General features: G+C 43.1%; 1 protein-coding gene across 1 annotated transcript in view; it reads right to left on the bottom strand.

The window, feature by feature from the left end:
• The window catches only part of GRAMD1C (GRAM domain containing 1C), a 429,857-nt gene that overhangs the window by 403,577 nt on the left and 12,928 nt on the right, over positions 1 to 13,352 (bottom strand). Inside the window, exon 2 of the mRNA XM_030203917.1 lies at positions 12,511 to 12,633. Coding sequence (XP_030059777.1) covers positions 12,511 to 12,633 — 123 coding nt within the window. The remainder of the gene's footprint in view (positions 1 to 12,510; positions 12,634 to 13,352) is intronic.

Below are 13,352 nucleotides of genomic sequence, written 5' to 3'. Positions count from 1 at the left end.
AACAGATAGAATCTAGCAGGCACTGCAGGATCTAGTTTAGTCTTCCCAACCACCCCTAGGACAACTCTTCATTTATAGTTATTGTAATTAGGGTAACAAGCAAAGAGTGCTCTTGCAGAGTTTTTTTAATACATTTCATTACCATCTAAGAAGGAAACACTAAATAAATCATACAATATACTATATACACTAAAATACACTTTTATATTAGCCTAATATCCTTAATACTGTAGCAAGTTTTAAATTATTGAAAAACTCAAAAACACTAACATGGAGTCAGCAGTCCAGCAGCGAGAGGGGTGCTATCCAGTCTTTTCCATTGGAGTGTCACATGTATGATTACTACTACTACTACTACTACTTAACATTTCTAAAGCGCTACTAGGGTTACGCAGCGCTGTACAAGTTAACAATAAGGACGGTCCCTGCTCGGAAGAGCTTACAATCTAAAGGACAAAATGTCAAGTTGGGGTAAATTGGTGAGATGTCATATGTGTGTGCCCGATGCAAAGAGCTCCTAGCTCTCAGAGAACATGTCCGCCCTCTTGAGGCTAGAGTAGCAGACTTGGTGGAGGTGAGTGAGACAGAGAGGTACATAGAGGAGACCTAAAGGGATGTTGTAGAGAAGTCCCACCTCCAGTCTGGTAGCCCCTGTGCTAGCTTAGAGGAGGGAGGTCTCCTAGAAGGAGAGCATCACCCTGGTGAAGTAGGAAGTACTCCTGTAGTCAGGACCTGCCCACCAGGGGATGTACTACCCTCTCGCACGGAGGATATGTCTCCAAGTGCTGCCCGGGAGGGAAAGGTTACGACAGCTGTTGTAGTTGGTGATTCGATCATCAGGCATATAGATAGCTGGGTGGCTGGTGGACATGACGATTGCCTGGTGACTTGCCTGCCTGGTGCGAAGATGGCGGACCTCACGCGTCACCTAGATAGGATTTTAGATAGTGCTGGGGAGAAGTCGGCTATCTTGGTTCATGTGGGTACCAATGACATAGGAAAATATGGGAGAGGTTCTGGAAACCAATTTTAGGCTCTTAGGTAGAAAGCTCAAATCCAGATCCTCTAGGGTAGCATTTTCTGAAATGCTACCCGTTCCACGCGCAGGGCCCAAGAGACAGGCAGAGCTCCAGAGTCTCAATGCGTGGATGAGATGATGGTGCAGGGAGGAGGGTTTTAGATTTGTTAGGAACTGGGCAACATTCTGGAGAAGGGGAAGCCTATTCCGAAAGGATGGGCTCCACCTTAACCAGGGTGGGACCAGGCTGCTGGCATCGGCATTTAAAAAGGAGATAGAGCAGCTTTTAAACTAGAAGTTGGGGGAAGGCCGACAGTTGCTCAAAAGCGCATGGTTCGGGATAAGGTATCTTTCAAAGATATCAATGAAACAGGGAAGATAGGGTATCCTGATAGAGAGGCTGCAAAAGAGATCGTAGTAGACAAATTTTGGGGCTCATTTTCAAAGCACTTAGCCTTCCAAAGTTCCATAGGTTTCTATGGAACTTTGGAAGGCTAAGTGCTTTGAAAATAAGCCTTCCCAGGTGTCCTTAAATAAAAATCAGACAAAAGATTGCAAATTAATACTGTCAAGTACTAAGCATGATGTAAATAGGAACAACAAACATAGTTTGAAATGCCAGGAGTCTAAGCAATAAGAAGGGAGAGTTAGAATATATTACACTAAATGAAAAATTAGATATAATAGGCAAATAGGTGGGAAAATGTGGGATACAAATGCAACAAATAAATCTCTGAGGATAATCAGTAGGACACTGTCATACCGGGGTACAAATTATATCGTAGTGATAGGGTGGATCGAATTGGTGGAGAGGTAGCACTGTATATTAACGAAAGCCTTGAATCAAATAGATTGAAAATTCTGCAGGAAACAAAACACTTCTTGGAATCACTGTGGATTGATATTCCATGTGTAAAGGGGAAAAGGATAGTGATAGGCACGTACTACCGTCCACCTGGCCAGGATGAACAGACGGATGCAGAAATGTTAAAGGAAATTAGGGACGCAAACAAACTGGGCAACACAATAATAATAGGTGATTCAATTACCCCGATACGGCTGGGTAAATGTAACATCGGGGCATAATAGGTAGGTAAAATTTCTTGATGAAATCAAGGACAGCTTTATGGAGCAGCTGGTACAGGAGCAGACGAGAGAAGGAAAAATTCTAGACCTCGTCCTTAGCAGAGTGCATGATCTGGTACAGGAGGTAATGGTGATGGGCCACTTGATAACAGTGATCATAATATGGTCGGACTTGATATTAGCTTTGAAGTATACATAGGAAATCAAATACGTTAGCGTTTAACTTTAAAAAAGGAGGCTATGATAAAATTAGAAGAACGGTGAAAAAAAAACCATAGAGGAGCGACTGCGAGGGTCAAAAATTTACATCAGGCGTGGATGCTATTCAAAAACACCATCCTGGAAGCCCAGGCCAAATATATTCTGCATATTAAAAAAGGAGGACGGAAGACCGAACGACAGCCGGCCTGGTTAAAAAGTGAGGTGAAGAAAGCTATTAGAGCTAAAAGAAAATCCTTCAGAAAAAGGAAGAAGGAACCGACTGAAAATAATAAGAAACAGCATAACGAATGTCAAGTTAAATGCAAAGCGCTGCTAAGAAGGCTAAGAGGGACTTCGAAAAAAAGATTGCATTGGAGGCAAAAATATAAAGTAAAAATTTTTTTGAGGTATATTAAAAGCAGGAAGCCGGCAAAAGCATTGGTTGGACCGCTAGATGACCGAGGAGTAAAAGGGGCGATCAGGGAAGACAAAGCCGTAGCGGAGAGATTAAATTAATTCTTTGCTTCAGTCTTCACCGAGGAAGATTTGGGTGGGATACCGGTGCCGCAAATGGTATTTGAAGCTGACGAGTCGGAGAAACTTAATATTGTGGCTTCTGCTACATGAACTTCTATCTTACCAGAAATCACATTGTATTTGTTTACACCGGAGTCAGCTAACGCCTCTCCGGTACTATGTAAGCCACACTGAGCCTTCAAATAGGTGGGAAAATGTGGGATACAAATGTAACAAATAAATAAATTCTCTGTAAACCTGGAGGATGTAATGGGGCAGTTCTACAAACTGAAGAATAGCAAATCTCCTGGACCGGATGGTATTCATCCCAGAGTACTGATAGAACTGAAAAATGAGCTTGCGGAGCTATTGTTAGAAATATGTAATTTATCCTTAAAATCGTGCGTGGTAGCAGAAGATTGGAGGGTGGCCAATGTAACGCCAATTTTTTTAAAAGGTTCCAGAGGAGATCCAGGAAATTATAGGCTGGTGAGTCTGACGTTGGTGCCGGGCAAAATGGTAGAGACTATTATTAAGAACAAAATTACAGAGCATATTCAAAAGCATGGATTAATGAGACACAGTCAACATGGATTCAGTGAAGGGAAATCTTGCCTCACCAATCTACTACATTTCTTTGAAGGGGTGAACAAACATGTGGATAAAGGTGAGTCTGTTGATATTGTGTGTCTGGATTTTCAGAAGGCGTTTGACAAAGTACCTCATGAAAGACACCAGAGGAAATTGGAGAGTCACGGGATAGGAGGTACTGTCCTATTGTGGATTAAAAACTGGTTAAAAGATAGAAAACAGAGAGTAGGGTTAAATGGTCAGTATTCTCAATGGAGAAGGGTAGTTAGTGGGATTCCCCAGGGGTCTGTGCTCGGACCGCTGTTTTTTAACATATTTATGTTTCAATCATTTTTATTAAAGTTCACACAATCAGCTGTTACATTTCACATTGCATAATTGTTTCCACAATTACTGTTGACATACCATCATATTTGTATTTTATCTTTTTATTCCTCCCCTAGACTACTCCCCTACCCCTCCCCATTCCTTATCCCCCTTCCTCCCCTTCTATGTCCAATAACAAGCAGAGGCAGCGTGAGCAGCAGCATCTAGGATTATAGGTTCAGTATCTGGCTCTGGGCTGTTGGGGTCAAAGTGTCCCAAAAGGGTGCCCATCTGCATTCAAATTGTTTCCTCAGCTGAGGCTGGTTCCGCACTTCCAAATGTTCTGTACGTAAAAGCATGAACATTTGAGTTTGCCAGTATTGCAGTGATGGTGGTTTATTCATCAGCCACTCCTGTAAAATTGCTTTTTTTTGCTACCACTGTAGCTCTTTTTACAAAGTCTGTAAGTCCTTTCGGCGTGGGCTTGCTTAGCCTTGGATGCCCAAAAAGCAGCTGTGGATCATAGTTCCATCTTCGAGACCAGAGCTCTGTTACTTGCCTTAGTATGCTTCTCCAAAACCAGGCTACTCTTGGACAGGTCCAAAACATATGAGCCAACGTGGCCCCTTCTTGATGGCACTTTCCACACGTTCCATCCGGTGATGCTCCCATATGGAACACTCTTCTAGGTGCCACGTAAATCCTTAATGCGAATTTATATTGTAATTCTCAGTGCTCTGCCAGTTTTGTAGTCTGCCAGAGTGTACGCACATAGTCCTTGAACATAGTCTCTGTTATCTGGCTTCCCAGATCTTGGCTCCATTTTGCCGCATAGCCCGCATAGTCTGGTTCTGGCACTGTATCTCGGATGTGGCGGTGGTGGTAGGCCATTGGTACTTTCAATTGCGCCCCCAGCGATATGGCAGATGCCAGTTCCTCCCTCACGTCCTCGGTGAGGTCTGTCCAAGGCAAACTGGATAAATAGTGTTTTAGCTGATAGTAATGGAAATAGTCCGCTGAACTTATTTTGAACTGGGCTCTCAATTCTGAGAACGTTCTGATATGTCCTTCGCCTGTGAGCACATGATGCAGGTATTCTATCCCCTTTTCCTTCCATTTGTTGAATACTGCATAGCTTCTCCCAGGTTCAAAACCTGGGTTACCACAGATTGACAAATAGGGGGTAGCTTTTGGCGAGAAACCATGCTTGCGACAGATCCATTTCCACACCGCTATCATCGTAGGCAAAATGTGTGACTTCTGCAGGACTTCTGGGGGGGGTGGTGCTTGCTACCATGCAGAAATCCTATAAAGTTGTCCGAGCCAAACAGGCTTAGTTCCATCTGGGTAGCTGAATATTCACTTGTCTTTCTAAACCAGTCATTTAAGTGTCTGATTCCACAGGCTACCGTTAAATATCACAAGCTCAGGAGGCCCAGGCCCCCGTATTCTCTTGGGATCTGCAGTATCCGCATGGCAATTTTCGCTTTCTTTCCTTTCCAAAGAAATTTCTGCAATAGTTTATTTATTTGCCGTTCCACTTTCCTTGGAAGGTAGAGTGGGAGGGTTTGAAACACATACAGCCATCTAAGCACGATCATCATGTTGTATAATGCTATTCTGCCAAGCAGAGAGCGGTAGAGGTTGTCATAACTTCAATTTGTCCGCCATATCCTCCAGTAGCCTGGTCACATTTTGGGCACACGCTTGAGCTAGGTTCTGGGGGATTTGGACTCCTAAGTACTTGATCGCATCTTCAGATTCCTTCACTCCCAACTCCTCTAGCTCTGTGTCTCCCACCCCCGGAGAGATGGTGAGCCAATGTGATTTGTGTGCATTTATTTTGAACCCCGAAAGAGCACTGTATTTTTCTATCTGTGCCCAGAGCTGCTTCAACGAATTCTGGGGGGTCTCTCATCACCACCAACAAATCATCTGCAAATGCCAGAGTCTGCACTACCTCTCCGCCCACCTCCAGGCCCTTTATCTGCTCATCTTTTTTTAGAGTGCGAAGCAGAGGCTCAATAGACAACAAAAACAATAGGGGTGAAAGGGGGCATCCTTGACGAGTACCCCGTCCTATGTCTATAGGGTCCGTTCGCAGTCCATTGATTAATACAGATGCAGTAAGCTTAGTGTATAGCGTTTGCACGGCCTGTAGATACCAGCCATCCATCCCCATATATGCTAACACTCCAAACAGGAATTCCCATCCTATTTTGTCAAATGCCTTTTTGGTGTCGAGACTTAGGAGGATTGCTGGTATTCGATTAACTTGACTGTTGCTCATTGCCATCAGCAGTTTGCGCACATTAGTGGAGGAATGTCTGCCTTTCACAATCCCACTTGCTCAGGCCCTATTATATATCTGGTAAATATTTGGCCAACCTGGTGGCCAGTATTTTGATATCAACATTCAAGAGCAAGATGGGCTGGTAGTCTTCAGGTTTATCCCCATCTTTCCCTGGCTTGGGCAGCAGCATTATCAGTGCCATGTTATTTTGTCGGGGAAACCTGCCAGTCGCCACTGCTTCCTCAAGATAAGCATGCAGCGCTAGTAATGCTTTCTGGGGTATCATATTGTAGAACTCTCCCGTAAACCCATCTGGACCCGGGGCAGAGTGGAGAGGCAAGGATTTAATGGTAGCTTGGAGCTCTTTGCCAGTGATTGGCCCATTTAGAGTCTGCAGTGCTGATGGAGAGAATTTTGGTATCTTTGAGGCTTCTAAATATTTTATGAGGGATTTTTTTATCTATTCCTTTATACTTTTGGTATATTTGGCTGAAATGTTCTCAGAATATTTTTGCTATTTTTTCGCTTTTCGTATGTATTAGACCTCTGTCGTCCTTTATGGCTGATATCACTCTATTCCCTCCCCATGTATTAACCACTCGGGCAAGCAGGGTCCCTGTTTTATTTCCAAATCTTTGCAGCCTGTACTTATAATATATAGCCCCTTTAAGTGCCCTTTCCTGCAGCAAGGAGTTAGGTGCCACTTGTGCAGCTTGTAGCTTCTCCCTATGTTCCTTAGTTGGGGTTTGGGTGTATTGGCGTTTAGCTCTCCTTGCTCGTGCTTCTAGCCACACTATAGCTGCTGTTAGCTTTCTTTTCCACGCACAAAGATACGCTATTATATCTCCTCTCAGTACTGCTTTTGCTGTTGGCCAATACAACTTAGCATTTTGTTCATGTTGCTTATTATAACTGGTAAATTCCTCTCATTTTTTGTTCACATATGCTTTGAAATCTGCATCGGCCGCCAGGTAGGTTGGGAATCTCCACCCTGCTTGTCCCTGGTAAAACTGTCCCGCCTCCAAGTCTATCCATACCATTGCATGGTCTGATACCTTTTCCGGCCCTATTTCCGCTGCGTAAACTTTTTGGAATAGTTTTTGCCCTACTAAAATGTAATCAATTCAAGAAAGGGTGCCATGGGCTCTCGAAACATGGGTGAAGTCTTTTTCTCCAGAATGCAGGACGCGCCAGGCATCCACTGTAATTGTTGCTATCATAAAACGCGAGAGCGCTCTAGCTCTGGGGCCCCCCCTATGAGCTTTACGCGGCTCTGAGCAATCTAACTGGAGGTCTGCCACCATGTTCAAGTCTCCCATTATCAGCCGTTGTAAACTGGAGTACTGGTTACAGTGCTGAATTAAATCTTGGTAAAATCTTTGGTCATAGGTGTTGGGCCCATACACTGCCACTACTAATAAGTCCAGGCCCTGAAGCCAAATGCGCACTAACACATAGCGGACCTCAGGATCCTGTACTAACAGTTTCGTTTTTGCTGCCAGGCCTTTTTGCACTAAAATAGCTACTCCCCCATGTCTCCCTTCTGATGAAGCTGCATGCACCTCCCCCACCCAATTTCTGGCTAGTTTTTGGTGCCCTTTTGCTGTGAGTCGTGTCTCTTGCAGACAGGCTACATCCGCCTTGTGTCTTTTAAGTGTTGTTAAGATTTTGTTTCTTTTAATTGGTGATGAGAAACCCCCCACGTTCCATGTAATGAATCTCGTTGTGTTAAGTTGGGTCATAATGTCGTGAAATTATTCTCCTTCTACAATTAAACTTAACAATATGAGGTCTGGGTGCCCAGCTCCACCCATTCCCCCTACACTCCCTTCTACCTCTACTCCTTCCCCTCTGCTCACTAGTTCCATTAGCACCAGCCCCCAAAACATTCATAAGTGTGAATTCCTCCCCATCCTGACCCAATCCACCCGCTATACCTGCCCCTCCCCCCCCCCCCCCCCCCCCCCCCCCCCCCCCCCCCCCTTCTTCCTCTCTCCCCAATTGAAACCTTGTGTTTATCTATCTCCTAACAAGATAGATATTGAGATCACATACATTTTGCCAGGGACCTCCGCGCCCTATCAATAACAAATGTATTCAAATCTACTTTACAACCTAATTTGCTTTCAAACCAGCAATAACAAACAACAATTTTATCGTTTCATTGACATCCTCAGTATACCTTCCACCTCACCACACATGTCCCAATTCAGTCTGATGGCTTCTCATCCTGAAGACTGTTCAATATTTTAGCCACGCCAGCCTTCGCTTTCTCTGCGCATTCAAAAGTTTGCCAATGTCCGTTCTGCATTACTTTCAATGTGGCTGGATATAATAACATACATCTGATATTTTTATCATACAGCTGCCGGCACAATTGTGTGAATTGTCGCCTTCTTTCTTGCAAAGCATACGAGTAATCCTGAAAAATGTGCACCTTGTGGCCTTCATATTGCACAGTGTTCCGCTTCGCTCTGTAGCCACGTAAAAGTTCAGCCTTATGAATATAATTGTGTAGCTTAATAAGCACTACCCTCGGAGCGGTGCGACCATCTTGCTTCTTGCCCACATGGTGCGCCCGTTCAAGGCACAACGGTCCCGCGCTATCCAATAGGGCGAACTCTTTTTTCAGCCAAGTTTCCATTATAGTTGAAAAGACCGCATCCCTGATCGTTTCTGGTATTCCAATGATCCTTAAATTAGATCTCCGGGAGCGGTTTTCGAGGTCGTCCACCTTTTCCAACATCTTCACCGTGTTGCCCATCTTGCCCCGCTCTTGCGCAGCCGATGGGCCTGCATCTTCCAGAGAGGAAACCCTCTGCTCCAGATCTCCTGTCCGCTTCCCCAGATCAGCCAACAGGGTCTCAAATGCAGACAGCTGCTATGACAATTTTCCAAACTTAGGCTCTAAAGCCGTTGTCACTGCCAGGGTTAACTGCTGCAGTTGCTCTGTCGAGAAGGCCTGCTTTTCTGGTTGCTGCTTCATCTCCATAGTGCCGGTCTGTTTCAGTTTCTCTTTCTCCCGCATAATTCCCTTCCCCACCATACTGCTCAGGGATGATTCCAAATATCTGTCCATTGAGCAGGGATTTACAGGAACAAAGAACTCAGTGGGAGCTAAAGTAGGCTAATTATAGCTGTTAAGGTGCCCCAAGGTCCCGGAGAGCAAAGAAGCCTGTCTTGCTCTCTCAAGGCATCACGTGATCTCCCTTAACATATTTATAAATGACCTAGAGATGGGAGTAACTAGTGAGGTAATTAAATTTGCTGATGACACACAGTTATTCAAAGTCATTAAATCACAGGAGGATTATGAAAAATTACAAGAGGACCTTACAAGACTGGGAGACTGGGCATCTAAATGGCAGATGACATTTAATGTGAGCAAGTGCAAAGTGATGCATGTGGGAAAGAGGAACCCGAATTATAGCTATGTCATGCAAGGTTCCACGTTAGGAGTCACAGACCAAGAAAGGGATCTAGATGTCGTCGTTGATGATAAGTTGAAACCTTCTGCTTTGTGTGCTGCTGCGGTTAAGAAAGCATATAGAATGTTAGGTATTATTAGGAAAGGAATGGAAAACAAAAATGAGGATGTTATAATGCCTTTGTATCGCTCCATTGTGCGACCGCACCTCAAATATTGTGTTCAATTCTGGTCGCCGCATCTCAAAAAAGATATAGTGGAATTAGAAAAAGTGCAGAAAAGGGCGACGAAAATGATAAAGGGGATGGGACGACTTCCCTATGAGGAAAGGCTAAAGCAGGTAAGGCCCTTCAGCTTGGAGAAAAGGCGGCTGAGGGGAGATATGATAGAGGTCTTAAAATAATGAGTGGAATTGAACGGGTAGATGTGAAGCGTCTGTTAACGCTTTCCAAAAATACTAGAACTAGGGGGCATGCGATGAAGCTACAATGTAGTAAATTTAAAACGAATCGGAGAAAATGTTTCTTTATTCAACGTGTAATTAAACTCTGGAATTCATTGCCAGAGAATGTGGTAAAGGCGGTTAGCTTAGTGGAGTTTAAAAAAGGTTTGGACGGATTCCTAAAGAAAAAGTCCATAGACCGTTATTAAATGGACTTGGGGAAAATCCACTATTTCTGGGATAAGCAGTATAAAATATTTTGTACTTTTTGCCAGGTATTTGTGACCTGGATTGGCCACTGTTGGAAACAGGATGCTGGGCTTGATGGACCTTTGGTCTTTCCCAGTATGGCAATACTTATGTAAGGACATCGTCGAGCGACATCAACCAGCTATTCATACCTCCTTTTCCTACAGTAAGGTGTGCAGGCAACTGGGGCTGAAATGTGGGGCTCAAGCTAGCTCAACTCAGCAGTTGTGTTAAGGCAGGCAAGATGGCATTGCGACGATGATGATCCCAGAACTACTTTAATCGTGGCTGCTGTGGCACGAATGCACATAGGCGCATTTTTTTGAAACATTCATATGGGGGCGTGATCATTCCCCCTGCCAGCAGGATGACTTACACTCCTGGCAGGTGATGTGACGTCAGACGCTGGCTTGCATCTGATTGGGCCCGAACTTCCGGTCACAGCTCAGCTGCAAGCATCTGAGGGGGAGAAGCAGAGGTAAGGAAAAATACTTTTTAAAAAAATCTTTCATAACTTGTACTTCGTTATTAAGTACAAAAGTACAGCTCATTCTTAATGACTTACAAGTAAAAAGTATTGGGGAAAAATGTAACTTGTTACAAGTACTGACAATTGTACTTAAGTACTGTAATGAAGTACAAGTACTTTACTACCCATCTGAGAATGGAGGCAGTGTAAGCAAATCAAATTTATGCATATTCATTGTGGTTATCCTGAAAACCTGACTGGCAAGGGGTACTCCAGGACTGGACGGGAAACACTGTTTTAGGGGATGAGGCAGTTTAGAGGTGGTGTGGTAGTTGCAGGAAATATTATTTGGGTGTAGGACAGTTTCAGGGGGATGTTTTTGGGGACAGATCAGTTTGCAAGAGAATGGGACAGTTGCAGGGGGTTAGTTTTTGGAGGCGGGGCAGTTTATAGTGTGGTATGGCAAATGTGGAGAGGTAGGTTTTGGGCTGAGAGAGCAGCTTGGGGGTTTAGAAGAGAAGGGCATTCCATCCTTTAAACTGTCTTGCTCTGTTCATTTCATTTTAAGGGGGTCTTTTACAAAGGCACGCTTGTGGTTTCAGAGTGTGCTAAATGCTAGAGACACCCAAATATTCCTATGGGTGTCTCTAGCATTTAGCGCATGCTTATCTTTAGCCCGCGCCTTTGTAAAAGGACCCCTAAGTTTCTATGCTACAGAAGCTTGCACTCCTTCTACCACAGAAGTGCACCGGGCCATATTTTGATAGACTCATTACTCTGGAGCCCCATGTCCAATCTAGTCAATTTTCAAACTCAATATTCCTTTTTATAGTTTTTTTCCCCCCACATCCAATTCCATTAATTATTCTGTTACAGAAGCTGGAACTCTTTTTATAGAAATGACCTGAATCATTACTTGGGGGAAGGGCTTATATCTCTGGAACCCCCAGTGTGATTTGGCCCATTTTTGAACTTGTGTGTCTTTTTACTAGTTTTTCCCAATAGCCAAGTTTCATCCCATTCTATTACATTTTTGGAGAGTTATTTTGCCCCCAGACAGATAGATGGACATTCTTAATCCCTTTTGTATAATTCTTTTCAATTTTCATTGTGTTGGAAAGAATAAAAATTAGTGTGAACATAAGTGAAAACTGATGCTTTTCCAAAACCTGGGAATTTTTTTTTTTATTTAAATTGAAAATGAAAGTACCTTTATACAGCTTCCTAAAAGGAAAGTATCTACTAAATAAAAAGTTATATTAACTTATACTTTGTGGGTGTTTTACTCCCTGATCCACTGCTAAGGCCATATTCACAGAACTTTTCAAATGGTCACCACTAACTGAAGACCTTTACAGTATCACAGCTTATTTTCCAACAATGAATCCAGGTAGGTAAGCCTGTAACTTTCTCATTCCATGTGGATTTTATCACCGAACTAAAGGAGAAGGTCTATGCTTTAGCTCTCAGTATCCTTCGGGGGGGGGGGGGGGGGGTAAAAGTGCCAGAGAGGTAACAGTAAGTCATATATACTAACTCCCAAATTATAGAATAAATCATAATTTCACAATTACTTTTTTCTTAGAGGGAGCAAACTGGAAATATACTGACAGAACAATGTTAAGGGAGTTAATTGATCTTCAAAATACTATGCAAACTAACAATTGAGAAAATATTGTTCAAACTGGCATGGGTTACATGATCCTAAAACCAAGAAACGTATTAACACTTTTGTGCTGCTGGAGTCTTGTTCATTCCAGTTACAGCCGGTACTTTCTGAGAAAGTGAAGATATAATGGAGGTGAAAAACATACTATGTGCATGATTTACCAACGGTTTTCCCCTATTCTGTGTATATGGGAAAAAGCATGCTCAGTTAAAGTCATGTATAAAGAAAAAACTGAAGCATTACCCAAAAGGTCCAGTCTGTACTCCAGTTATTCAGATTGGATGCCAGAAATTTCTGCGCGCCTGTGCCAAGATTCTCGTCTTCTTCCAGGGATTTACTTTCATTTGTGTCCAATTCATTTCTTGACTGTGGAAAAACATTTTCGTATGTTTAAATGTTAACAAAAGTGATCGAATTTTCAAAATATTAGATATATCTTTGTATACAATAGCTCTAATTTTAATTGAAATACTAATTTGCAGCATAATTTATGCTTGACTTATTCTTGCTGTGTACCGCCTTGATTGAATTCCTGCAAAAAGGCAGTAAATAAATCCTAAGAAATAAAATTAAAAAAAATATATATATATATATATATATATATATATATATATACACACACATATACAGACACATATATTGTTGTGGAATACGAAATTGAGACATCCAGGTCAAGATGCGCTCAATTCCTTATCTATTTTCTAAAAGACTCTTCCACACTTTGAGCCTTTTGCAGAACTCCTAGCATGCCAGCAAATACATGGGTATTCGCCATGATGTCCACAGAAAGCAGGAATTTAAAAAAAAAAGTGCCCTAAGTTCTTCAAGTCATGTGTCATGTTGATACAGCCAATATAATCACAGATTCCTGGCTGCAGCAACAAGATAGCAGGCCCCAAGTCAGGCTTGCGACTCACGTTTCCCCCACCCAGACTGGCCACGACATCCACAACTCACCACCCCACTCCCTTACCGGTAGTCTCCCTGGTATCTAGTAAGGGAACATGAGCAATTCCCAGTTACTCCTGCACCATCAGATGCTCAAGTTCAAACTGGTGCCTCTGAACCCCTAGTGGCAGTCTCAC

The sequence above is a fragment of the Microcaecilia unicolor genome, chromosome 5 (assembly GCF_901765095.1).
Source record: "Microcaecilia unicolor chromosome 5, aMicUni1.1, whole genome shotgun sequence".
In the NCBI taxonomy this organism is placed as follows: domain Eukaryota; kingdom Metazoa; phylum Chordata; class Amphibia; order Gymnophiona; family Siphonopidae; genus Microcaecilia; species Microcaecilia unicolor.
This window is presented reverse-complemented; position numbering and strand designations above follow the sequence as displayed.